The 27,501-nt window shown below is 39.0% G+C and overlaps 2 protein-coding genes across 3 annotated transcripts in view; one reads left to right on the top strand and one right to left on the bottom strand.

Moving 5' to 3' along the window:
• The window catches only part of GALK2 (galactokinase 2), a gene marked incomplete at its 3' end in the record, with an annotated part of 48,756 nt that extends 47,578 nt beyond the window's left edge, over positions 1–1,178 (bottom strand). Inside the window, exon 1 of the mRNA XM_080626643.1 lies at positions 1,069–1,178. Coding sequence (XP_080482769.1) covers positions 1,069–1,121 — 53 coding nt within the window. The 5' untranslated portion in view covers positions 1,122–1,178. The remainder of the gene's footprint in view (positions 1–1,068) is intronic.
• A 1,543-nt stretch (positions 1,179–2,721) lies between these two features.
• COPS2 (COP9 signalosome subunit 2) lies at positions 2,722–26,063 on the top strand. 2 transcript variants are annotated; one of them, XM_080625948.1, is made up of 13 exons: positions 2,722–2,888; positions 12,812–12,925; positions 13,989–14,066; positions 14,618–14,743; positions 16,281–16,370; positions 16,491–16,568; positions 17,425–17,599; positions 18,655–18,833; positions 18,950–19,002; positions 21,337–21,434; positions 23,163–23,245; positions 24,345–24,403; positions 25,189–26,063. In XM_080625948.1, exons 1-13 carry the CDS (start codon positions 2,835–2,837, stop codon positions 25,331–25,333), a joined length of 1,332 nt encoding a protein of 443 aa, XP_080482074.1. In that variant the 5' UTR covers positions 2,722–2,834; the 3' UTR covers positions 25,334–26,063. The 2 variants fall into 2 exon arrangements, with proteins under 2 accessions (XP_080482074.1, XP_080482073.1); XM_080625947.1 differs by having other exon boundaries at positions 16,260–16,370.
• Positions 26,064–27,501: the final 1,438 nt, after the last annotated feature.

The raw sequence follows: 27,501 nt of genomic DNA, 5'->3' as shown, positions 1-27,501 counted from the left end.
TTATAGTCCATGGGGGAAATCTGTTGGCAGAATTTTAGGTGTTAACTTTATTCCTTTTTGTGTCAGTATTTAGAACACTTCATTGTTTCAGATATTTTTATAGTGGTGTTGGTACCAAGAGACCAAGAACAAACAGCGCAGTCATGGGGGCATGTTTATCTAAGTGCTGACTGATCTCTTTTGAATCTGGGTTTTACAAGCAGGCCTGATGAAAGGCTATTTACAGACTCTGGCCTTGATGTTGCAACTGGCACGCTGCATTTTAAGCACCTACATCAAAGATCATTATCAGAAGTGTTAAGCAAAGGCATCCTTAGCAACTTCACGCATCCACGTCTGGAAATACCGGACTAAAATCCTTGCCACGCGACTGTCATCGAAACACAGTGCAATCACATTGAAGTGACACAAATGGAAAAATTACCCTTCTCCAGTGCTAACACAGGTAAAAAGGTTCATTTGAACCATTTGTGCATCCTACTTCCACACACCGAGTGCAGCTCCATCGTGAAAGTGCATGCGTTGGCACATGCTGTGGGCATATCAACGCAGAACCAGGCCAACGGTGTTCCAGGGAATGGCACGGGCATTTCTTTTATAGCCAAAAGGATGAGAGGATAACCGGTATCCCCAAAAATGTGGAAAAATAAAACATGTTCGGAGGAAAGACGAGTGAATTGTGCCTCCTGCCGCCCCGGCGGCACTGTGTGAGGGGCTGCAGGGAGCCGTGTTCCCTGGCAAGGGGCGGTAGCGCCTGGCGGGAGAAGGAACCCGGCCGGCCGAGAAACCAAAGTCCGGGCCAATGTGGCTGCGGAAGGGATGCTGCCGGAGCCATGCAGAATGCAAGCGCCACCCTGTTTGTGTGGAGGCGAAACAAAACAGCACAAGACAAAAACCCCGCCACCTCAGACCAGGGGGACGGGCACCGACAGTCCCACCTGCCCTCCACATCCCCTGCCCGCCTGCACAGCGCCCGCCCGGGGATAAACGGCCGCGGACTTCCGTGTCCCGCCTGCGGACGTGGCCTCCCGCTGCGGGGCTGGGGGTCGCGGGGAGCGACCCACCCACCTGGGCTGCTCCACCAGCTGAACCGGGAGGGTGGCGGGAGCCTCCGCCGCCATGGCGGCTCCCCACGCCGGCCCCTGGCTGAGGCGGGCAGCGGCACGATGCGGTGCCTCCGGCTGGATCCCGGTCACGGGACAGGCAGATACCGTCCTTCCGGGCGGCAGAGCTGGCAGCCCGGCCTCCTCCCCGCCCCGGCGCCGGTGGCAGGGCACGGATGAGGCGCTCAGCCCCAGGCCCGGCTCGCAGGCACACCGGCATCCCGCAGCGCGCACGCTGTGGGGCCGCTCAGCCCTCAGCTCCTCGCCCACCATGGCCCAGCCGTGACACGAGAGCCGCTTCGACACGTGAAAGGAATAGTTTTCCCTTTAATCCTGTCAGAATTCAGCAGGCAACAGGGGGACTTAAAGCCGGTGCGTGGGGCCAGGTGTAGCAGCCCCGGGTTGGCATTGCCCTCAGCGCCATACCGACCAGCGTCGGTTCCCCGGAAAAACAGGATAATAATGGAAGCAATGAACTGACAGTGCAATACCCTCGGCGGTGTCCACCCCTTGGTTTTCCTATCTTTCTGGTGTGTGGTTCTTCCAGCCTCCCTCAAACAAGCAGCCTCGCAGCTCCTCCTCACCCCTCAAGGTTAATGGCTGCAGTTACTTTGAAGAACTAAGGTTTTCAAATGCTCACTCATTGTATTTTGCTGTCTATGTTAAAGCCTCTAGAATTCAACTTAAGCTTTTAAGTGCTTGGACTGAGGGAAGCATAGTGACACTGAGATTTCATTGTGGATTTATGTGTTTTTATGAGGCAAAACCTTTTTCGCCTGATTAGTGTGTTAACAGAGTAGAAACCAGGTTTTTAAAGAACTTAGTAGCCACAGGGAAGACAAAAGAAAACCCAAACCATTAAAAAACCTGTAATAATATAGAAAGACCACCATAAGAACAACCTGAACGCCCAATAAACACTGTGAACGTATGAGAACCACGGGCCTCATGTCTGTGGAGAGGCAAAGCTTGTCTGTCGGGTGTTTTGCCCCAGTTGAAGGTGGCAGCAGAAATTACTGTTTTTAATTAATCTTCACAAAGCCGGTGTTCTGTAAGGGCCGTAGGTTTTACATTTAGGCAGTTCAAAACTGCTGCTGCGGTGCTGCTGGTGTATAGCACCGCAGTTCCTCGAAGTTGTTCGGCGGCACCGAGGGGGGCACGCAGCCGGCTCTGAGGACCGAGCGGCGCGGCCGGCATGGCCCGAGGCCAGGCTGTTTGAATTTGCCCCTCGGGGACGCCCAGCCCCAGCACTCGCTGCGGGCCCGGCGCGCTCACACCAGGACACACGGACACCCGCCCCGCCATCGCGGCCCGCCTAGGGCTGCGGCCCGCCTAGGGCTCTGGCCCGCCTAGGGCTCCGGCCCGCCCTGGCCGGCGGTGGCAGAGCCGCGGCCCCGAGGCCTAGCCCCCCACCGAGGCGCGGCGCCGCCGGGGAGGCCCCTCTGGCGTCAGGGGGCGAGGCGGAGCAGTAGCGACCCGCTACAGCGCGGGAGAGATTGAGGGAGGCGGGCCGCGGTTGCTAGGGGCCGGTTGCTAGCAGGGAGAGGAAGCCGGCGGTGGTGCAGCGCGGATTGGGCTCCGTGTGCTCCGGGACGGGGGCGGGAGGGAGGCGGGCGGCTGCGGGTTCCGGGCGAAGCGGAGCCACATTGGGCAGCGCCGCGCGGGGTTGTGGGAGAAGGGGTTGTCTTCGGTGCCTCCTTCCTTCCCCCCCCCGCCCGTCCTCCGGCCAAGATGTCTGACATGGAGGATGATTTCATGTGCGATGATGAGGAGGACTACGACTTGGTATGGCGCGGGGAGGCGCGGCGGCTTAGCGGTGCGGACAGGAGTCTCGCGGGGGCGGGGCGGCTCCGGGCCGGGGGTAGCGCGGCGCGTCCACCGCTCGCCGTAGCCCCGCCGGGTGCTGCTCCGTGCAGGAGCACTGACAGGATGAGCTTCTCTCCCGGGGAGGAGGGGGGGGTGGCAGCCTGCAGCGGCTGCGAGGGGCGGGTGCTGCTTTCGGAGCGGGCCCCGTGGGGCGCCCGGCCACCTCGTCGCAGAGAAAAGGCCAACTTCGGCCCCGGACAGCTAACTAGGCCCCGGGAGAGCCTGGGCCCCCGGCTGTCCTCCGCAGGAGTCAGGGCAAGGGAGGGCACCGGCTCCCTGCCTCCCTCCCTTCTCCTGCTTCTGGCCCAAGTGTCGGGCACGAAGTGGAGTCACGAAGTTGTCTGTCCTCCTCCCCGCCCGTGGCGGCTGCGGGGCCTTGGGGGTAGATGTCATTCGTGTGCTTGCCTAAGCGTCTAACTGCGGGGAAAGTGGGGGGAAGAGAAAGGAGAGTGAGGGGAAATGGCCACACAGCCGGTTTCTGATGCAACACGCCAAGGATGCACTCGGTTTTAACTTTTTGTCTTTATAGTCTTAGCAAGCTTCTCTTCGCCCCACCCCCCTTCTTTTTTTGTCACTTGCAATGTTTTGGGGATTTCATGTTGTACGTGGTTACATTTTTCACATCAGATCTTGTTCTCAGGTTTTACAGTAAAAAAAAAAAAGTGCTGCTTGCCGTTAGCAACAGACCAATTTTTCCGGGGGGATTTGGGAATGTAATGGGATTGTTTTGATGTAATGGATCTCCTTTGAATTACTAAACCCAAATCTTTTGCAGTTAGTGAAACCATCTTGGAGTATGTTGGTAAATGAAGTAGCTGTTACATTTGGAACAAAAAATGTTTTCTCTGCTTTCTGATTAGTTGTAATTCTATTGCCATTATCCTATATTGGAGCTTGAGGTTTGGCTGGTTGGGTTTTGAGTTTTTTGGGGTTTTAAAAGAGGTATGTTTAAAAAGCTGCCTGGTTGAGCTTTGAGTGATCTTTCATTCATTCGTTCCAGCTAAACCTGTGTGTACAGTACTGCAATTTCACTGAAAAACCCCAGACACTTGCTTCTGGAAGATTTGCTTTCTACCATATCACTTAATAACCATTGCTACTTAAGTATTCACTTAAAAGATTTGCCTGATTTTTTTGACATCATTTCTGGGCCATTCTTGTTAACAGCTGCCCAGAATGGCTGTATGACATTGATGACATTGGCTATAGAATAGAAGCTCAGGTTTTGAGTTTCTGAAATTCATGTAAGAGCGCTTGTTTGATGTGCATTATCACCTTAACTTTATGAGCTGCTTGTGTTACTATTACCAGGACTGTTAGTGGCCTACTTAAGTCAATGGATGAATTCACAAACTTTTAGAAACAAGGTTTCTGGAGGAAATACACTGAGACTATTAAAAATACGTTATTGGTCCAGTTTGTTCCAGAATAAATTTCCATTCAGTTTCATTAACACTGAAATCCATGTTGTGATTTAAGATACTGTGTTTATTTTTTCATGCTATACAATCAAAAGAATACAAAACAATACAAACACAGCTGAATTCGTGGTGAATATACATAGCATGAGAACTGGACATGTAGAGAAACCTTTGGAATTGCATTTTTTCAATCCTTAAATGCAGTTTTCTACATACGAATCTGAGTAAGAATGCAGCTGTAAGCTAGTGGTGCGTAATGTTTTCCCCTAGAATAATTACTGGTCTAATGCTTTTTCCTGTAGATCTGTTTTCTGAAGAGCTTTCTTCCTCATTGGAAAGCCTTCCTCAAACTTCTTGCTTGTGGCAAATTTCAGCTCCTGACTAGTTACTTTTCCTGGATCGTTTTCATTGTTATAAATTACCACTAGCCCAGACCTTTCCAAAATGAAAAAAAAAAAAATACCGCTTGTAATAATGAGAAGTATGTTGGTTTTTTCTTTTCAATATGTAATTCCTTTGTAAAGCATCAGATAATACATGGGATATTTAAATAAAACAGATTGTTTAAATGTAATTTGTGTTTATAACTGATGGGGGGAGAACCCCCAAAATAACACAAGAATAAAAATATTCTAGCCAGACTAGTCTCAGCAATCTCGGACAAACCAACAATGATTGGATGTTGTTTCCAAATGTGCTTGAGACCGTAATAGCAGTGTACCACAAAATTGTTTTGGAAAATAGTTAGGGGCCCTGAAGACAAGGCCCGATTTGTTCCTTTCGTGTTGATGTAAATCTTAGTTAAATTAAGGAATGGCTATAAGGAAATCTGTGGTTCTCAAGTTCAGTGTAAAGGCTGCTGCAGAAGGGTTTGAATCAACAACAAAAAAAAGAGTACAAACCAAAGTGCTCCAGATGAGTACAGAATTGAAAATAAAGGAGCACATGTGAGTGATAATGAATATTTCCTTTAAGGGATTGGAGGAGAGGCAGTAATTATAGAAATAATGAAAGGAAAAATAGCTATTTAGTAAAAATACAGCATGGCAAAACTAGATTCAGGTCTCCCAGGGTAGCTAGTGGCATAAAAATAGTAATGAAGACTCCCCAAAAAGTTTTCATTTTGTCAGCTCTTACTAGAAGGTGATTATGGCTGTTCCTCTTTAAACATGCTCTTGAACCTGCTGATTATGTGGAACCAGTCAGTTAAATGTCCTTAAGTATGCAAATGTTTTACACGTGAACCAAAATGTGCACAGATATTCTGAAGCCCCCGCTCTTTCCCAGCTTCATCATAGATTTTTGTACAATTAGAGTAATTACTACACTGTTAAACAGCTGAAGTCTACCCCCTTTATAGACAAGATACAGTAGGGCCATGAGGATGCTTAGAGGGCTGGAACACCTCCCATGTGAAGATTTTAAACTTAAACAGGGGAGATTTAGGTTAGATACAGGGAATAAATTCTTTATTGTGAGGGTGCTGAGGCACTGGCACAGGTTGCCCAGAGAAGCTGTGGCTGCCCCATCCCTGGAAGTGTTCAAGGTCAGGTTGGACGGGACTTTGAGCAACCTGCTGTAGTGGAAGGTGTCTCTGCCCGTGGCAGACGGGGTTGGAACTGGATGAGCTTAAGATCCTTTCCAACCCAAACCATTCTATGATTCTGTTCTATGATCAGGGTTGACTGTTTCTCTTTATTTTTTTTTTTAATTGGGCTAAAAGTCAAGGGTTTTGCGTGTAAATGACCTCAGCCACTCCTATAGAAGTTAATAAGATCTTGATATGAGGAAAAATATCCATTTATATTTGTGGGTGGATGAACCTAGATTCACAATTTGCTGGTAATGCACAGTGACAGCCTTGATTATAATATGGATTATTCCACTTTATGCTTCAATGACCAGAATAATGTTTACTGGTCATTATGAAAACCACTCAATTTTAATTTCTAGTTTGGTGCTGTTAGGTGCCTTGTATGATTTCCACCCAAGTTCTTTTTACTAGCTTCAGCTCAAGGGTGGAGAAGGAGAAAGAAGGAAGGGCCATTGTAAATTTCACTTTTGTTTCCAGTCTCAAACAAAGAGCTATGTTTAGAATTGACTTTGAGACTAAACTCAGCCTTTCTCCAGAAATTGATTCTTCCAGGCACAATGACAACACATTGACAGTTGTTGTAATACATCTACTTGATTTTTTTTTTTTAACTTGTTTTAAATAAATGAGGACTTGTCTGTGGTGCTCTTAATGAGGCATTTTATTGTGTTCTGGAGGATAGACAAATTTGTTTGCTGAGCAGCTTGTCTTTTTATGTTACAGATTTGTATTATTTCAGTCACTTCAGTAGAAAAGCTGTACGCAATTTCAGTGAAGAGCTAGCAGTCTGCACCCCAGTGAGATGGCTACAGGTTCATGGAGGCAGCTCAAATGTGGGAAGCGTGCCTTCAGATTACTGAGGATTTCCTTTTTCAGGCTGCATTGATATTAACAAATAGGCAGTGTTACTTTTTATTTCAAGCTCTAAGAGTGGTAGCTTAGTAAATGTGAATCGGTTCACTCTTTCTTTCCAACAGGGAGAAATACACTCCATTTCAAAAGGAATTTCTGTATGTTACCAAACTTGATCAGTCTCATCAATGGAAAGTGAGATTTTCCCACATTATATGGATGCATTCAATAAACTTCAGGCAGATATGGTCACCTTTTCCCAACTCTTTGTTTTAGTGTTGCCATCATTTAAAAAAAAATACATATATATATATGTATATTGCAAACAATTCCAAGTCGAGCAGATCCACTTTACCCTCTTCTGTTTCTTTGTTAGGTTTAATTACATTGGTATGTGATTAAAAAAATAAATAAGTGAGCTTCAAGGAGGACAGGATATCTTGTTCTCTGAATTAATTGCAGCTTCATATTTGTATGGATTCACTGTGTGTCCTGATATTTTATTTTATGCATTTTCTTCAGACTCATCTTTAAACACAGAATTCATATATTTGGGGCTTATTTTGCTCATTACAATAACATCTCAGAAGTAAGTATTGAGGCAAAAAGCATGAGAATAATTAGTCAGTAAATTCTTTGCATCTGAACATTGACAAGCGCCAGTAAGTTCTGGGTTTTGTTGGTTTGGCGTTTTTTGAGAGAGTTATTCATCACTGTGTTGAGAACAGAGTTCCCCAGATCGGATATACAGTTGGGTGTTAAACAGAAGTAAATTAGATCTAAGGTATGCTAAAACCTGGACTTTTAGAAAACGATGCACATAGCAAACGATAGCTGTGTGATAGAGGTAGAATGAAAAGGCACTTCTTTGCAATACTCATTACGTGTCATAATACCAGGGGTTTTATTTCAGCAGTCTCCTGTCTCATTTCTGTGCCTCTTCCAACTTTTATTTAAAAGAAATAAAAGACCGAGCGCTGTCCTTCCATGGGACTGTACTGACCCCACTGCAAATAGCTGGCTTCACAGACTGATTCCTGGTGTGAGCCAGCAGTCACTACATCACTTGTGGTGTTAGCGAGTAGGAGCAAGACCTGGAAGTTGGAAAAGAAAACCTGGATACCCAATGAATGGTTGAGTGGTTGCAGACTTCTTACACAAATCACACTCTTGTTTTTACTCTCAGGGTTTGTCTCTGTTCTTTTCCTCATTGCTCTTTTGCATTCCAGTCTGATTGCTTTTTTTGTATTCATGCGCCTGGATATCAGTAGCAAATGCACACAGAAGCTGTTGCTTGTTGTGTGGGTGCCTAGGGCTAATGGTCCAGGAAGAGCAAATGCAAGTTGTACTTGCTGCTGGGATGGTGTTTGGTTGGTTACTTTGGCAGCCAGTGTGTATGAGCTATGTGAAAATAGTGCATGTTTTTTGTAGGTGAAATGTTCAAGAAATTTATCTGGCAAGCTAGTATATTAATATATTGAGGAGTTACTGTCTTCTTTTGTTATTGCTGGCCTCATTTGGGCATTTTTGTGTTTTTAAAAGCAAACAAAGAGCCCCCTCTCCCCCAGCCTACATCACTAGTGCTCTTGCAAAATACCAGATCTTTGCTCCAAATCCTAGAGTTAGCAGAGCTCCTAAATGTCATGGTTATGAAACAAACTTAGCTGAAGTAAAATAAAATTTGTACCAGCCTTATTCTCAGAAACAATTGCACTTCAGAAAAAAAGAATTGTTTGAATCAGCCCCAATGGTTGAAATTTGGTAAAATTACCAGCAATTGAAAATTGACAGTAATAAGTATTATTAGCAATGTCCTTGAAGGATAAATTTATACAGAAATAGAACCCTTTCTATTGTGTCTTTTGTCTGGAAAGTTGTCCTCTCTCTTGCTACTTTCCCTTTTTTTGGAAAAAGGTTTGCAAAGTAGGAGTTTGGTTCCTATAGAGTGAAGCAAAAGTTCAGACTGCCCCTCCACTTTCCATATAGAGGTTAGGGAAGTGCTTTAGGCAAGAAAGGGGACACAAAAGTTAGTTACAAGGGTAGTTTTCACAAAATATTTTTATCTTGGTTTCGTACATGTTTATTTTAGAGTGGCACATTAACCTGGTCATCTGCCAGAGTGCCACAAATCTGCTGTTACATGTCACTGATACAGTGTTAACGGTTTCCAACTTCATATGCCTTATTCTGCCATGCTTCAAGACCACAATATAATCTCTCAGGACCACATTGACTAAGACTCCTGCTATAGAAAGCCACAGCTGGTTTTCTTACCCTTGCTGGTCGCCCGCTCCATCGCTCACCAGCCTTAGGACTTCATCTGGGTAAGCGTTGACAGGCCTCTTTTCTCAGCCCCAGCAGGATCTGCCATCCTGAAGGACTCGTACAGCATCAAATGTTGAATTGCTGCAGTGAAGGGGAAAGAGGATGCTAGGACTAGAGGGTCAGGAAGTGCTGGATGCCTTTAACCTGCCTTTGCTACTGGAGGAACTGCAAATGGATCTGTGCCCTAGAAAGGATGACTAAAGCTGACTGGGGTGAACTGTCTTCTGTGCATGTTCATTTTAAAAGCTGAGGCTTAATGTTTGAAAGCTGTTTACTAGTTGAAATGAATTTTGTGGAAACATAATCCATAATATAATAAAGACTTAAATTGGTTCCTTGGTACTAATTTATCTTTTATTAAAATTATTTGAAAGTGCTATGTTCCAGGCAGAGTAAGCTACATCAGAGGTTCTGTCTCCATTACAGTTTAGCTACTAGAGTAATTTTTCTTCCCTCAAAAAAGTGATGTGATAGGATTGGATTGTTTATAACTGACTGCATTTAGAACACTCAGATTTTCAGTGGAGCAGTGCTTAAATAATGTCTAACCTGTCTTTTAACTGCATTTTTAAAAAGCTGTATCAGGGCTTTCTAATTTAATGAGTAATGATAAATAAACCCCACTTGTTTGTTTTGATCCTCTCAGGAAGGGAGAACTAAGTGAGTTTCAAAGATCAGTTCTGCGTACTCAGACTTCTGTTGTTTTCATTTGAACTAATAGTGTTGACGTCCATTTAAAAGTATCACCATGATCTTATTAAAAAAAGTTCTTCGGCCTGTTGCCTTTTTTACATCAGCTGGAGCTAAATTGTATCACACAGGTGCTTTTATACCTGAAGGTTATAATTAAAGGTGTTTTCACTATGCAGAATATTAGGTCTAGATGGTACAGTAGAGATGCTTAGACTTAGGTAGAAATCCATTTTGTAAACCGGATATTCTGCCTAATTTCTGTGCACTTCTATTTTTACTGCATTGTTTGATGCAAGAAACTTTCTCCCCTAAAAGGGCTGAGCTGGGGAAGTTTTTCAGGAAGGAAGCATAGGTGTTAAAAAACAGGGTGCAGAAAGGTCAGGTGTTTGGTATCTGAATTTATTGTTAAAAGAACTTTCCTGTTTTCAGTACTGGGAAGGAAATGCATCTTTTTCTTAGTTTGAACTTTGAGGATACAGCTTCACACTTTTCCTTTCCTTCTTTCATTTTGCTTTTGGCAAAAGCTGAGTGATCTCACATCTGTATCATACTGCACTAAGCCATCTCTGCATCGAAAGAAGATGGAGTGCTGGTCATTTTGAATCGATCAGCATTGGCATCATTAGCACTGATGCTTAAATTAAGATGCAGTACCTACTACATAGCAGGTTTGGAGTTTCGTAATTGTTTAAAGATTCACAGCATCATCTCGTACTTAGTTTGTAGTTGAAAGTTTTCTTCACAGCCATTAAGTCTAAACATGTCTTTTAAAGTAAGCACCTTAAATTACATTTTCTGGAAGTAGGAAAGCCCTGTCTCCTTTAGAGTCATGAGTCTGTATCAACATCCTAAATTAGATGTAAGGCAAATAGGCATCAAGTGGTGAAAAAATACAGCTGTGGGAACATAGAACACTACCTTTGATGCATTTTGAAGCATTTCCATTAGAAAAGCAAGATGTCTAGACTTAACACTAGTATGTATTAATACTATTATAAAAATAGCTTTATGGGATATTTAAGGACCATTGAGAAAAATTATCTGAGAAAAGGCTTCCAGAATCACTGCCAAAGCTAAGATGAAAATTCAGATGTTTCTGGCTTTAGGCTAACAGAGTGCATTGCTTCCTAAAAGGAATTAATTTAGTTTGCTCTCGTTTTATCTCTACAAATAGATACTTAAGCCAAAAATACTCCCTGTTGCTCAAGTTCAGTATAAACAAGACATCAGCTGGTTACATGTATCTTAAATGCTGTGTTGTTTAAGCTTTGTCAGCCTGGATCTTCACAAGGTGCCTGATGTGCTTACAGCTGTTGAGATCATGTGCATGTTCTTGTATCAGCTCCATCAATAGGGTAAAGAATTACTGAAACCAGCCTAACCAGAATTAAAGTCTGTCCAGTGAAATAGGACACTTGCTTCCTGTTTTGTTTGGAATTTTCAATACCAAGTTTTATTATTCTCTGGGAATGTAGAAGACAGGTTTGTGGGATTCACTAGGCGTTAAAGTCCATTTCATTCTCAGTAAATACTAATATGTCATGTGAGTATAAATACATACATACATGAGCAACTTGCCTCCCTGTAACAAATAGAAATATTATCAGGTTGAAGGGTAAATGTTTCAAGGACCGTGTTTAATAAAATTTGGGACAACTGTAAGCTCCCACAGTTAGTTCTTCCGTTAGAAATCAGAAAAATAATTAAACTTATGAAAGATTTGCTTGCACTGTAGGGAAGAGTGAGCTAATTTAAAACTTCTCTTTTGCCTCATCTTTTTTTTATTCCTTCTCATGGTTTTGAAGGAGTCCATTAATACTTGAAATATATGAATGAATAAAAGAATAAATGTGAAATGCATGGTGAAGGAGTAGAGTAAAACAAGAAAATCAAACTTAAAGAAGGGCACCTGACTATGCAGTTTATATTGTTACAAGGGAAGGTTACTCTGACAACAGTAACTTTTGAGATTGAAGAGATTCTGTTAAAACAGTTTGTCTCCTAATAGCTAAGCAATCTGTTCGGAAAAGTTGGCTTGAAAATGCAGAGGTATGAAATGGTTTTGAATCGTGTAAACCTCAAATGAAATGATTATTTGAGCTTAGCTAGTGTTTTGTCATTCAGACATGCAACACTGTCCTTCAGCAAAAGAAGTTAAATTATTTAGGGTTTGTTCATCAGAAAAAGCCTCTGAGTACTTTCTTTTTTTTAATGAAGTAATAATTGGTAGAAGTAAATTATCCCATTTGTTTGGCGCTGGTGTACATGATGGGTAATTATTTGATTAAATTATTGTGCCTATGCCCCACCCCACCCTCTTTGGCACTAACTGTAGCATTTTCTCAATCATCTCCTGCTTCTCAGCACAGAAGCAGCTGCTGTTATCATCGTTATTCTTTTTTTTTAATTTCCTTAGACAAGTATGAATCGTTACGGCATAAAAAGGCAGATTAGAGAGAGATTCATGGCAGCATTTTATATCCTCTGTAGCTGAATCATTACTTGTGTGACAGCTCAGCTGGAGTCTTTTCTGTGGATAGCAAAGGCCATATAACTGAGTGCCTTTCAGAAGACTGGTGGCCAGCATGTTCTCATCCACATACAGAAATCACGTATGCTATTAGGCGTCTGTCCTTAAAATCCAAAATTGGCAGGATTTTAATAATACAATCTGTACTTGTCATAAAAGTGAAGTTGTAGAGCTATGAGTTCGTCAGTCCAGAAAGAAATCTGTTGACAGGAAAGTGCTGGTGGATGGTGAGGCTGCCTTAGTAATAGGAGAGAGGCGAAACCATCGTAAGAGCCCATACCTGTTACATGCTCTAAACCAGAAGATTCCTGTTAATATACAAGCATTTTGAGGAATATACCTTACTACATGTTTTTTACAGAATATTAAATGGTCTGAACTATTTTTTTCTTTCTGATCTTTTTTTTTTTTTTTCTTTAAAATGTAGGAATATTCTGAGGACAGCAATTCGGAGCCAAATGTGGATCTGGAAAATCAATACTACAATTCCAAAGCTTTGAAGGAAGATGATCCCAAAGCAGCATTAAGCAGTTTTCAGAAGGTTTTCTTTCTTTATATTCTCTTTCTTATATCAGTTCACATTTTAGAAATATTTGCTTATTATTTGGGTTATTTTCTGCAATTTTAAGAGTAATGTTTATATTTTAACTTATTACATGCTAAGTTTATCACGTTACAATTTAGACTCCTGGCTGACTGCCTTTCAGGATCATTTTTAGGGAGCAGAAATAGGACATGAAATAGTCCTGTTTTATCACAGAACTGAGTTTTTAGTCTTCAAGATTTACTAAGTTAATTGAACAGTCCTAAGTGTGTTTTCATGTGTCAACTATAGAAGCCAGATACATTTATTTTTTTAAATGACATGGTGTTTCCCCCAGTGTCTTACATATTATATTTAGTTTGCTATCTAATTACAAAGCTTTAAATGTATAAACACGAAGTGACACACAGTTTTCTTTCCTTCATGTCAGTTTTAAGTTTTTAATGTTTGCAAACTGTCACCAGAAAGCAATATGTTATATGTAACTTCTTAAAGGAAAAATAGATCTTTGCATCTCTTGGCTTATTCATGGTATATGACAGTATTACATACATGACTTAAACAAAAACTTGCTAAAATTTTTACTTACAAGACATTCCCTTAATTATGTTACTTTAAAGCCCAGGTGCCTTTCTGATAGATGAAGAAAATAGAGAAACCCAGAAGTGTAAATTTGTGATTAATTTAGTCAAGGGGGTGGATTGAGTCAGTGTTGCAGGGGGTGTTACAACTTTCTTGTGTATGTGCATTTATGGAGTGGCATTAAAGTTTAATGTTTGCTGTTAGACTTATTTTTGTTGCTGTTGCCTATAAATAACAATTGACTCTCCCTGTATCAGTCAGTTTGTGAAAACTAATAAGGTACATACCTCTCACTAACTTTCTCAATATCAGGGAAGAGTAAAATTGAAAAGCAGGGCAGAGTGGAACATTACTTTGACAGGAACAAAGCGGGGGGAAAAGGCATGTATGTGACATATGCATTTTAAACAAGCTGCAAATCAATTTAGGTTTGAATAAAGCTTTTATAAACATTATTTTAAAAATTCTTCCATTTCAGGTTTTGGAGCTCGAAGGTGAAAAAGGAGAATGGGGATTCAAAGCTCTGAAACAGATGATTAAAATAAACTTTAAATTGGTAGGAATTACAGTTATCACTTGAGAGTAAATGGCATAAATATGTATTTGACCCAGAGATCTTACACTGTTGCTATAATTTATGGCTATGACAACTGAATCTGCTAGGACCTGTCTTCTGCATCTGTTAATGGCTACTACAGACAGGTAGTGCTTAAACCACAACAGAAGGCAAAATGGATGCAAAATAGGTGCTGTAGTTCTTGCTCTCCTGAGATATAATACCAGTGAAACCAGTAATGTTTCTGTATATGTGTACTTCACCAGAACAAATCAGTGAAAAATTTATATGCGACATACGCAACCATTCCAAATTGTTGTATAGCCAATTCTGCTTTCTTCATTGAGATAAATGCCTATTCTATGCAGTCTCCCTGAAGTTATCATTTTGCTGCTTATGAATAAAGTGGTGATGTAAAAGCTCCTAATAGCAACCACTGCTGCATAGTCTTTTCTGTTATGCTTTCTTTTTTTGTATGTTTATGTGCAAGATATAATTCTGGCTTTAATCATTAAAACAAAAACTGTGAAATAATTTTGTTTTTCTTTTAGACTAACTTTCCTGAAATGATGAACAGATATAAACAGCTATTGACCTACATACGGAGTGCAGTTACAAGGAATTACTCTGAAAAATCCATCAATTCTATTCTTGATTATATCTCTACTTCCAAGCAGGTTAGATCATCAGTTCTTTCTCCTTCATGGTTTTCCATTTTATGTTTTTAACTATGGACTTTTTTTGTATGGTACTCTGTTGGTTTGGGGTTTTTTGATCTTAACAGAGAATGTTTGCACTATTAATTTGCTGTCCTCTGTTAAAATAGATTTCCCCCTTTAATGGATTCTGTCAACACAAGTAACTTTTTCATAAATTTGGGGCTTTTTGGCAATGTTTACCTGGTATTTTTATGCTAATGAGTAAAGTAAATGCCAGTGGTTTCTTGTGGGGTTTTTGTTTTGTTTTTTAGCATGGATTTTAGGCAGCTACACACTATGTAAGTGCCTTCTCAAATGTGATTTGTAATTAAACAATACGTTTTTCTGGGAGTTTTTTGTTTGATTTGGGGGGGATGTTTGGGTTTATTTTGTTGTGGGGGGGGGTTGTTGTTTTTTGTTTGGTTGGGGTTTGTTTTTATGGCTTTTGTTTGGTTGGTTTGGGTTGGGTTTTTTTTGAGGGAAGGAGGGAACCTTAGAAGAACGTTGCAATGAATTGTTGGTGTTAAATACTGCCTGTCTTCGGGTGTACTGTGCAAGCTAGGTACATGTTCATAGATACACAGCCCAGCTCCTTCTCTTTTGTGGTGGTGTAGAAGCTTTATGGAGAGTAAAAGCCCCTGCTAACTGACTACTTGAAGTAGCACCTGCATACAGAGGATCACCGGTCTTTAGTGATGACTCCTCTGTCATTATCACATTCCTTCCTGTGCTGCCACTCTTAGGAAATGAAAGTTTAATAGTTGAATGATGCTTTACTCTTAAGGTCTAAAGGATTGTCTTAGACTATATCTTGTTGGCAGAGATCAGTGTATTTGGTCTAAATGCAGTTGGAGCCAGACCTGGAGGGCCAATCCGAAAATTCGAACCTGATGTATAGCCACAGATCTGTTGTCCCCCAAAGAACAATAGCCATTAACAATACAAATGCATTTTCTGTAGAATCTTTGTTAAAGGTCACACTCACTACCTTGATTTCCATTTTGGGATTTTTATGCAAAGAAATGGTTGATGTGCTCAAAAGCTTTCTTCGATGCAGCATTGCTAGTGTAGAAAGGAGAAAGCATTTTTTTTCCTTTGACCATTTCTCTCTTTGTAAATTGTGTTTTCTTTTTGATATGGAAATTATCTTTGTTTTTCTCCTTTTAAGTAGGAGCAATGCTGCCAGTGTTTGTCTTCTGTTACACAACAGAAGAGTGTTATCGCTTGGTTATATAAGATGGACTTGTGTAAGGTGGCTTTCGTTTTCACTAGCATAATAGATGGTTAAAGTCTTAAAATGTAAATACTTTATTGATAGCTATTTCATATAAGAAAAGCAAATGCACTTAGTTTTGTTACTTTTAGAAGGTCTTTAGAGTTTAAAAGCAGACAGTAAGATGCAGATACCTTTCTTATTTTGAAGTTCAAGCATGCACTTTTAGTTTGTTCAGATTGACTTTATTAACAGGTACAAATTTGCTGTTTACAATTATAGAATTCTGATTTTTTATGTCAGATGGATTTGCTTCAGGAATTCTATGAAACAACACTTGAAGCTCTGAAAGATGCTAAGAATGATAGATTGTGGTTTAAGACAAACACAAAGGTAAAACATACAACTTACCCTTCTTTGCTTTTGTTTGTGACACCTTCAGCTGACTCTATAAATTGTGAAATCTTAGTACTTCAGCTTTTTTTGGGTTTGTTTTTTTTTTCCTCATTACAGCTTGGCAAATTATATTTAGAACGAGAAGAATATGGAAAGTTACAAAAGATTTTGCGTCAGCTGCATCAGTCATGCCAGGTACGCTTATATTCCAAATCACTGCAGCTTAGTAAACAGCGTTGTTGTTTGTAGGGGGTTTTATTTGTTTTGTTTATTAGTTTTTTTTATATCTGTTGTTGGCCTTTGAGGCACCGTTGCTGGGCCTTAGTAGTGAGGGAAGAAATAATGTACTTGCTTTATTTTGCCTGTTTGATAACATGAACAAAAAAGGATGTGTTTTATTCCTTGCCTAAAGATGATTTTTAAAAGATAGTCACAATTGCTGATTAAGTTTCTTTTTAGTCAGTTGCAGGGATGAGAAGGAGATACGAATAATTATGAATAATCTGTAATGCACAGACACTTATTTTAAAATATACTGCAGATTCCAAGTGAGCTTTACTAAAACCTGAAAGTACAGTTGTCCCTTTTCCATTTGGAAGGGGGGTGGAAATTTGCCATGCTGCCTGCTGTGCCTGTTTGTGTCCCCTTTTCTTCTTACAGCATGAAAAATGGGTTACAAATATCTGGGAAATGGTTCTGTTATAGGCAGCAGGAGAGTCGTATGTATTTATATATATGTATGTGTGTCAGTCATTGCATTTATATGCTGAGAGTGTGGTTTAAGGAAAGCGGAAAATAAAGGGCAAAGTTATGAGGAAAATATTTAATTAAATAAAAATAATGACTTTTTTTAATAACAGTCTTCAAAACTTGGCCTGCGATAAGTTCTTTGAGCATTATGCTTTGTGTTAACTGCTATATCAAAACTTTTTAAGCTTTAGGAATATCCTTATTTCTGATAGGAAATAACTGAGAGTGTCTGGTACTAGTATAAAACTGAAATCACTGTTCTCTTAAAATTTCACAGTATTTATTACTTAATCTATCCTAGACTGATGATGGGGAAGATGATCTAAAAAAAGGTACTCAACTACTGGAAATCTATGCTTTGGAAATTCAAATGTATACAGCACAGAAAAATAACAAAAAACTTAAAGCACTATATGAACAGTCATTGCACATCAAGTCAGCCATTCCTCATCCACTGATCATGGGAGTTATCAGAGGCAAGTTAATCTTGAACTTTTCATTTAACTTCTGTCGCATGGATGGGTTTTATGAAAATTGGATAATTAATGTTTCTTCCAGTTCCAGCTGTAAAGACAGGTGATGCTGTAGGTCGAGAGGCAGACGGACTACAAATGCATTGGCTACAGTCTCATCATTCAATGTTTGCTTCCTGTGGCACTTCAGCTCTGCTGTTTTTGGTGCCTAAGTAACAGATGCACTGGTCAGAAGGGCAGGACAGTGGCTACCTACAGTGTAGGAGAGAAGCAATAGAAGAGCAAGAAGACTTGAGCTTAAATGTTTAACACCACAGCAGGCAATAAAGGATACACGCAAAGGCATTTGCAAAGGATAAAAAAAAGGCTAGACAGGACTGCTAGCAGAAGGGACAGCTATTTCTGCAGTCCTCTTTCGTAAATTTGTGCTTGATGTCTCACCTCAGTGAAATTAATCAGAAACTGAAGGGCTTTAAGATGTTCCTGAAGATATTATTTATTAATCATAATGATGAACGATACTGGAAACATGCCATTTGACTTGAAAAAAACTCTCCAGAATACTGTGCTTTTCCCCTTCCCCTGGTGCAGGCACTTGCACAGATAATTGGGCAGCAGTGGGTACTTCAGAAATAAAAGGAGACAGATAATTTCTCATTTTTAATGTGTGGTTTTGCTCAACAGATAGGAAGAGTTCCATAAATACAGGAAGTCTGTTACCTCTGAAATGGAGATAAATTCCATTTTGGGTTTTCTAGTATTTTAACATAAGGTTAAACTAATTATTGGCTGTAAGGATTAGTGTTCTTTCAGATTTATGGTGTGGGTTGGGTTTTGTTTTTTCTTCTTTGGAATGGGTTTATTCAAATGGCAGTGCTGCATGTGAAGGCCCTAATGCTTTTTTTTTTTTTTCCCCTAGCAATTTCAGAGAATGAAAAGACTCCTGAAAATATTTCAGTAATCTATTTAGAAATAGCGTGGAACTTCTGAGTACAATTATTGTAGTCAGCAGCAAGCATGCAGTGTTCCTTTGCTCTTCATCTTTTTTTTCTTTTCAGAATGTGGAGGCAAAATGCACTTAAGAGAAGGAGAGTTTGAAAAGGCACATACTGATTTTTTTGAAGCGTTCAAGAATTATGATGAATCAGGGAGCCCCAGAAGAACCACTTGCTTAAAATACTTGGTCTTAGCAAACATGCTCATGAAATCTGGAATAAATCCATTTGACTCTCAGGAGGTATTTCTTAAATTTTTCATCTTCCCCCCCCCCCCCAAAATGGATACAGAAATTATCCAAAAGATAAAAAATCTTTAAAATGTAAACATGCCTATTGTGCTTTCTGTTCTCTTTAGGCGAAACCATACAAAAATGATCCAGAAATTCTAGCAATGACAAATTTAGTAAGGTAAGATTTTAATTTTTCTGGAGAACAAAACTAAGAAGACGTAGTGTCCAAACCAGAAATGGAGCATTTTTAGAGATGGCTTTTCTCTACACAGCTACCATAGTTATTTCATAAATATTGGGAAAATATTTCTACACTGTTTGTTTTTCTTAAGAAACTTATTTACTGTGACATGCCAGTAAATATATATACTGTACCAGCCAGGGATACAGAAATGCACTGTTATCTTCTACTATGCTGCATTTCTTATGCAGTGGCAAAAACCTCATTTCTCCCTTAAAAAAAGTTGTCCCACCTTGCACTGCAACTGATCTTTGCATTTGGCTGGTTATATACGAGAAATTGAGATAAGATTGACCTCTCGTACCAAAGCCAACAGACTTAACTGGATGCATGGACGTGATTACTAAAGGAGTTTCATAATCTAGGAATATGAAACTGAACTGTCAGGTCATCTCCTCTATCCTTCAAACGTGAAATTCAAAGGGAGTCTTCATTACCTCTTTGATGCAACAGTGATGTGAGAACCTTTAGTATATTAAGATCACTAGGTAAAATAAATTGAACTGAGTCAGTTTTTGTATACTGTGCTTTGAAGCTAAGTGGTTCCATCCACCCATCCTGCCTTTGCTTTATCGGTAAAAACAACGAACAAGTAAAAACAATTTTAGGAAAACTTTTCCCACCTTTTCATTACGTAAGAAGTAATGCCTGCTCACACTTTGAAATACACAGTTGATCTCATGTTGGAACAACCCTTACTCTGATACTGCTATGGTGCTGTACCACTGTATGCATACAAGTTGTTTCTGAAAGTGAGACTGTTTGTCCATTATTGACATAATCATGAATAACTTATCTGGCAGCTTATTACGGGACTGTTTCCAATAGCTGCACTTTAGACATGTCTTTCCTACTTCACTATCATAGTTCCATGTGAATTTGAGGCAGAAGGAACTCCAGATGGCTTTACCCAATCTGATTTGCTTCATATTCCTGATTTATATCTTTAATCTTGACATTTGAGTGTAACTTCTTTAAAATTAATAATGCAATTAAAGCAGTGTAGATAAGAAATATGCAGAAGGTAAAATGAATTCCAAACATTACAATTATGTTTTTAATTCTTCCTATATTCTACTTTGGGAACTTGAATGTTTTACATATGTTAAAAAGAGACTTGAAGAATAAGCAATGAAATATACTTGACTGAATTTTCTTTTAATTATGAAGTAAAATTTACTGGTTTCATGTGCTACAGTCCATTCCACTCATATAACTCTTTATAAACTCAAGTTCCTCCTTAAATTTAACAGGTCTTTTTCTTGCTCATTTTACTGATATTAAAGAATGACTTTTTTTTTTTTTTTAACCAGCTTAAAAACAGTTTAAAAACATACAGAGACTATGAAGGAAAAATAATGTTGTTCTTAAAATGTTTGATTTTAAAATTAAACTAAAGTTGAAAGCGTGTATTGGACACTGTGTCTTCCAGGTTAAACATTGATAGCCTGTAGCTTAGTATAACTAAATTACTGTGTAAGTTTAATTAGTTAGTAGGTAGTCCCTATTACAGCTGATGGTTCCTGTAAGCAAAGATGATAGATTTTAATTGTAAAACATTATATTTGAAGAAAAAATAAGTTTTTCAGTGTTAACTGTTCAGTAGTTACAGCTTTTACCCTAATGCTCTTAACTAATGCTGTGGTGCCACTACTGAACAACAGGTGTCTGAACCCACCTCCTTTTTGTAATCTGCTCTCAGATAACAAGATTGACTAGTTTAATGATGTGTAAACTAAAAATTAGCTGCAAATAAAAACCTAAAAAGTAATATTGCACCAGAATTACTGATGGTTGATCCTAGCAGTCAGGATTTCTTCCATCTTCTCATATTTTTAGAAATCAGCTTAAAATGGACGTTCTGCAAACAGCAACAACCCTCTAGACTCCTTTTAGCTCATATCTGTTCCATAGAGCATAGCTTTGTGAAGCCAAAATTCAAGTAGTAATACTTCTCTAAATTGGCCATTTTAGGGTCTAGGCTTATTTAAAGAATAACTTTTTAAACTACAGAAGTTTTGAAACTAGTGTGCGCTTGTGGAATAACTGAATGCTCATACCGAACTTTTGTAAATGCTGCTCAAAGGGAAATGGGAGAAAGAACATTTCTGTTACATCTCATGTTGAAATAGCTTTTCCCTATAAAGGTTCTGAATAAAATTATTTGCCACCAACACTTACTACAAGAGTTTTTTTAGAAGCATAGAGCACACTCTTAGGAGTCTGTTTAACTTTTAAAAATAATAAGTCAATCTCTTGGGTTTTGTGCAGTGCCTATCAGAATAACGACATCACGGAATTTGAGAAGATTCTGAAAACAAATCACAGCAACATCATGGACGATCCCTTCATAAGGGAGCACATTGAAGGTATTTTTGCAGGCTATTTTAATCCTTTTTGTTTTCATTACTTGGTAGAATAAGAATTCTTTGTAATTACTTGTGGCTGGTTCCTTTACTGTTTCCAAGTTCTTTAGAAGTTGATCAAGGCCAGCATGCATTCAGGCATGTAGAATGACCATGAAGAATTGCAGGAATGAATGGGAAAGTTCCAGCAAGAGTGGATATTCTAAGATAGTATCTACGGTGCTGTTATGCACTGAATATTTTGAGTAGTGGCTTTTTTTTTTTTCCATTGAAACGATGGAAGAAGAGCAGGCCTTACTTGTAAAGGTGGTTTGTGCCAGTCTCAACAGTTAGATGTTCATAAGGTTATTTTTCTTCTTCGGATTAAAGACAAATTATGTAGACAGTGTAGTGAAGGTTGTATTAATAAATGTGTAGTAATAAAATAGATAACAAGACACATACTTCTAATGTAGAAAACAATGTTTGGATTTCTAGTACCTATACTTAAAATACAAGGGGAACACACTAAATAATGCTCTTTTGTTCCATTAACATAAGGAAAATACAGTTACCCCTGCATTTACCACGTATCTGATAATTTAAAAGTCTCTTCACTTGAATATAGTGTCCAGTTTCTCAGACAACTACTGTTTTCATCAAGAGTAGGGCTTACTGTGGCATAGCAAGGTCATTTACCTGGATATTTACATGAAAGAAAAGAGCAGAGACCTGGTTTTCTTACACTTCTTGTTTGTAAAACAGACCATAGCAAACAGCAGGGAAAACTAAATATAACTCCTCTACTGCTGCTACATGTCGGCTACTGGTAAGCTTCAAAGTCTTGCAGGGAGATTCTGTAAGATTAGAGAGACGGATGCTTAAGGAAGAAAGTATAACAGAACTGGAAAGCAAGTGATGGAGGACAGTTGAATTAAATGTTTGAAGAGAATTTGAGTTTCACCCCTCACATGCTAGTGATTTCTCATCGTTTTCACTCTGTAATGATACAGAATGTACATTCATGGTTATAATGTTTACATACCTTGCCACATTGTTTTACCTCCTTAGTTTTGTTGAGATACATAAGCTGGACTTCAGTATTATTTTTTGTTATATAAACAGTGCTTGTATAACTAGTTAGCTAAAAATAGATCTAGCTCTTTTTCTGTTAATTTACAATTGTAATTTATGCTTTCATTTTATCCAAATTTAACAATGTAGAAATTTCTAAAACAATGGCTGCACTGTCTTATCAAAGCAAAATCAATCACTTCATGCAGACTCTCTTTTATACTTCATTTCCTCGTCGTAATTATACCATTAGGCCCTGATCTTTTAACTTAAAATCTGACTTTTCCCCATGAAGTTATGTGCACACAGACTTAAGTTTCAGAGCCTTAAGAGTACCTCTTTTCACTTCCGGACAAGACAAGCTTTCCAGCCATCAATTAGAGGGGGAGATATATTGTGCAATAATCTGTATGATTTATCCAGTTTGAATAATACAAATTTTTACTAGGGAATATGTTGCTCAGTGTTTAAACAGTTTTCAACTCTATCTGTCCATCATCAGAATTACACGTTGCTTGGATCCCTGGAAAAAAAGGGGCCCTTTACTTTGCTATCCTTCCCCTCCTCAATGAATTACTACCTTAAAAGATCATGGTATTTAGGATGTCTTTCTACATGGATCTGTATCCCATCTTATTTCAGTACTGTTGTTTTTACAGTATTTATTTTCTCTTACAGAGCTTTTACGAAACATCAGAACACAAGTGCTTATAAAATTAATTAAGCCTTACACAAGAATACATATTCCTTTTATTTCTAAGGTATGTGTCAACGGAGCCTTTTATTTGCTTAAGTAAATGATTGTGAATAAAAGCTCTTAAATAAATACAGCGCTTCCAGAAATAGAACATCTAAAATATAAACCATGAAGTAATACTGAGGCACTGCTGGCAGCTTTGCAGTGTGAAAATGTAAATTGCAAGTGTCATCCCAATGTTTTTTATAATATGTACTATGAAACATTTCTAAAATACTCAATTACCATGTTATACTTGGTATAGAAAAGCAGCACATTTCCAAAGAGAACTATAAAAAGTGAAATTTGTGTAACTCAAAATGTAATTATGAATGTAAATATTGTGAACATAAAAATCCAAATTTTAATTCCTTTTGTTCAAAAGATATCATCAGATGTCTGTGTTGTATGAATTACGGAACTGTGGTAATAGAACAAACCAACTATTATACTAGAATCACTGATTTCATTCCCTAGTCTGGAAAGAACAAAATCAAAACCCAGTGACAATAGATGACTATTTCCATCTCCTGTGAGTCCATGATTTTTCTTGCAAAAATTCACAGCATTCCAAAATATGTCATGAAGTATTAGAGATGCCTGGGTTTTATGCTTAAATTCTCTCTAGAACTCTATATGCCTTTTTTTAAGATAACCTAAGATTTGTAGAACCTGCCTGAGCTAGAAGATGCAAGTAGCCCTTTAAATGGTTTTGAGTGCAAACCAATTATTTTCTGACAATTATTTCTTTTTATTTCCTGGGTTTTGGTGGAGGGATTTTGGTTTTGGGGTTTGTATTTCTTGTGTGTGCGTGAGGTTTGGAGGGGAGGTGGTGTGGTGGTAGTGGTGGGTTTTGTTTCTTTGTTTTCCAGTAAGTCAGCGAAGGAACTCATTTCTGGAGCTTGCAAGAGTTTTGCTTTAGGCTTTTCAGCCTTTTCTGAGAGGTTACTGATCTCTTCTTGATCATTGGCTTTGTATATTTTGGGTGGAGTTCCTTTGCTTAATAGTTCATTACTTAATTGACTCTTTCGAACACAAAGAAACAGAAATTAAATCAAATCCTGTATATAAAAATACTACAGGAATTTAATGTTGCAGCATAATAAGTTTTCTTTTTTTTTTAGGAGTTAAACATAGATGTAGCTGATGTGGAAAGCTTGCTTGTGCAGTGCATATTGGATAAGTATGTACTTTATTCTTGATCACTGATGTTTGATTACTTTAAAATAATCAAAGCATATACTAAGGAACAAAACAGTATTTTTATGTCGTTGTGACAATAGTGGTTGATTCTAGAACCAAAAGATAATGACGCTGACTTTGGATTTGCTTGACTTATAACCAGTAAAGCATATTTGTAACGCATGAGCCAAGAAAATTAAACATAGAGATTGAGCAGTGTGTCCGTACTTTAATTTTGATTTACGTAATCGTTTCCTTAAATTATCATGAAATTATGAAAAATATTATTCTTAGTAATTGCTGCTTATACCGATACATGTTTGAGTATGTTTTCAGGTTGACAGATTAGCAGTCTGCTCTGCTTGACTTTAAAAACTTCATTACAATTTGTAAAATCTTTTTTTGGAGGATAACTTGTTATAGCTACTAGGAAAATATAATCCATATGTGGGTTTAATTTCTTTTTACATAAATCACTATTTTCCACGATTTCTTGACTTTCAAGAACTGTTTACCTCGTATTGCTTCAGACTCTTATGTGTGTTGTAGCTTGGCAGATGAAATACGCATTGCCCAATGAATTAGTTAATTTGATTTCCAATCATGATGACAACTAGACAGGCAGGACTACCCAAGTCAATATATTATAGAAGTGCTGAATTTTGAAATGAACTTTTATGTCTGTCTTGCGTAAGACGACCTCTTATTTTACTTCTGATTTACTGCTAGCTCCTATTTCCATGTGCATTAGAGATTTATTTTATTTATTTACTTACTTACTTCCAGCACTATACATGGCCGAATTGATCAAGTCAACCAGCTCCTAGAACTGGATCATCAGAAGAGAGGTGGTGCACGGTATACTGCATTAGATAAATGGACCAACCAACTAAATTCTCTCAACCAGGCTGTAGTCAGCAAGCTGGCTTAACAGAAAACAAGCTTTTACAAACGTACTTAAGGCAACAGTGCAGTGATGTAAACCTTAAAAGAACTGGGAATGGCAAAACTACTGTCGGTTGGTGTGCCCTGAAATTATTGGAGTTATGGCAGAAGTGCTTTTTTGATCAGCTGGTTTGTGTTTTGCTGCTGCATTTATCCCAAGAAAAAAACAGCTTTAATCTCCAGAAGAAAACCAAAATGCCACGGGATTTATGCTGTATTGACATCTTGCCCTAAACATACAACATCGTAGTAATTTGTCAAAGGGGCAATTAATGACCAGAGAGAAGATTTTTGTCGTGATTTTAAATACACTGACACATTACCGTTCGTTAATTTTAAACATGTTTTACCTATAGAAATTCTCTCACAGAAATAACCTGCAATAACTTGAAATGCATACCCTTTGGAACACTTCCTTTTCTCATGTATAAATTGAAATGTTTGCTGCATTTTGCAAAATGTCAATTCTCCAAAAATGTGTCCGTATATTTCTGTACCTGCAGTGTAGTAAAGGTTTAGAAGAAACCCCATAATTATAGTGGCATACTGTCACTTAGGTTTCAAGCAGCAAAATAAACAGTGCAGTTCAGAAATTGTACAGTTTGTTTCTTGATGTGCTTTCGCTATACTTTTTACTTTTGTTGTTTTTAAAAGAAAATAGGTATTACTTCATCTTCACCCCACTTATGAAGGACAATATGGAGATTTTTAAGGCTAAACCTTGGTATGTGTGTTGTTGATTGTTATTTTTTTCTCCACTCCCCTTCCCTCCTGGAAGTAGTTAAACATAAATATTTAAGAGTTTAAAAGCTGGCAGGTATTGTGCAAGACACCCAGCTATCACTAGTCCTGTCTAGTTGATGTTGGTGGGTATTTGGCGTTTCTCAGGAACATGCTTGGTATTTATTTCTGTACTTCAAGAATACAAGTTTGCCAAGCAGTACCCTGGGAATAGAAATGCAGACCCTGATTGTTATCTCTCTTTTCCCCTAATCTGTGGTGGTTTTGACCAAATTCGGTGTATATAAAATGACACTGTGTGTATAGTGTGGGGACACGTCTGTTCTGTCTCAAATGCTTGATTGTAATGTAGTCCCTTCAGAGCTGCTATTCAAGTCCTGAAGTCCTGTCACATAGTAGGAACAAGTCCTGTCACAAGTAGGAACAAAACCTTTCATGTCCGAAGGTTTTTTTGGATCATCAGATCCATTTAAAATATAGAGCTGCGGTGTTGACCCCAGCAGCACTTATCTTCCTGTAGCTGGTTTTCTGGAGCTGGCAGAAATTATCCTGCAGGTCTCAGAAATGTAGAAGAAATTTTGTAGAGTCACTTCTTCCATAACTGCAACTACTCTGTTTTAAAGCTGAGGGTATGGTGTAATGGTGCACAATGCAGTGCCACACACAGTCACAGTAGAAGGAAAAAAATACGGATGCAGAGCAATGAACACTACCCCAAAAATAATGAAAAAGCCTAATAAATGACACATGGCAATCACATACATGCAAGACAGCATGAAAACCTCAATTTTCTAGGACAGGATTTAAATTTGTAACAGTGTATAATTAAATAGGATAAAATTAACTTTCATGTGAAGGGTAATTATGTCCCTTAGAAAATTATTTTGCTCTGCAGTTGTCAAAGCAAGTGACTTTTTTCCCTAGAGTTTACACAGTAAAACTTAAATGTGTTGCACGAGTAGCAGGATGCTCAGTCTTGGGTGAGCCATTTCTCCTTCACTGGTGCATATTTTTACCAATAGGTGTTTCTAATCTATCCACTTAATAGTAAAATACAAATACAAATTGAACTTAGTTTTTATGCAAAGGCAAAGTTTTTTCTTCATAAAATCTGTAGATAGTATTTACTTACAGTGCTGTAATGTGCAGCATAGTTTTTACCTTGAAAATTTCACCAAGATCTGGTGCTGTGAAACTGAACTTAATAATACTGCACATTAACTGGGACCCTTCCTACAGATAGAGAGACTTTAATTTGGATAGCAAATCTTGCAAGGTTCTTCCTCCCTTAGGGACAAGGGACTGTCACAGCTATTTCAAGGTTCTCCTTCCCATGGGGACCATGACAGCTATTTCAGCACATTTCCTTTCTCTGCCATTTCCTGCCACCCTTGCTGTGGGAAAGAACAACTA

The sequence above is a fragment of the Psittacula echo genome (assembly GCF_963264785.1).
Source record: "Psittacula echo genome assembly, chromosome: 10".
NCBI classification, from domain to species: Eukaryota; Metazoa; Chordata; class Aves; order Psittaciformes; family Psittacidae; genus Psittacula; species Psittacula echo.
Note: the sequence above shows the minus strand (reverse complement) of the source record. Positions and strands in the feature narration are given on the sequence as shown.

What these genes read in the sequence shown, in the direction of transcription:
- COPS2 (XM_080625947.1), top strand. Translation starts at nt 2,835, where the DNA reads ATGTCTGACATGGAGGATGATTTCATGTGCGATGATGAGGAGGACTAC. An exon ending in GGTTTAAGACAAACACAAAG is followed by an intron (nt 16,371 to 16,490) that starts GTAAAACATACA and finishes TCCTCATTACAG; the next exon opens with CTTGGCAAATTATATTTAGA. An exon ending in ATATTCCTTTTATTTCTAAG is followed by an intron (nt 23,246 to 24,344) that starts GTATGTGTCAAC and finishes TTTTTTTTTTAG; the next exon opens with GAGTTAAACATAGATGTAGC.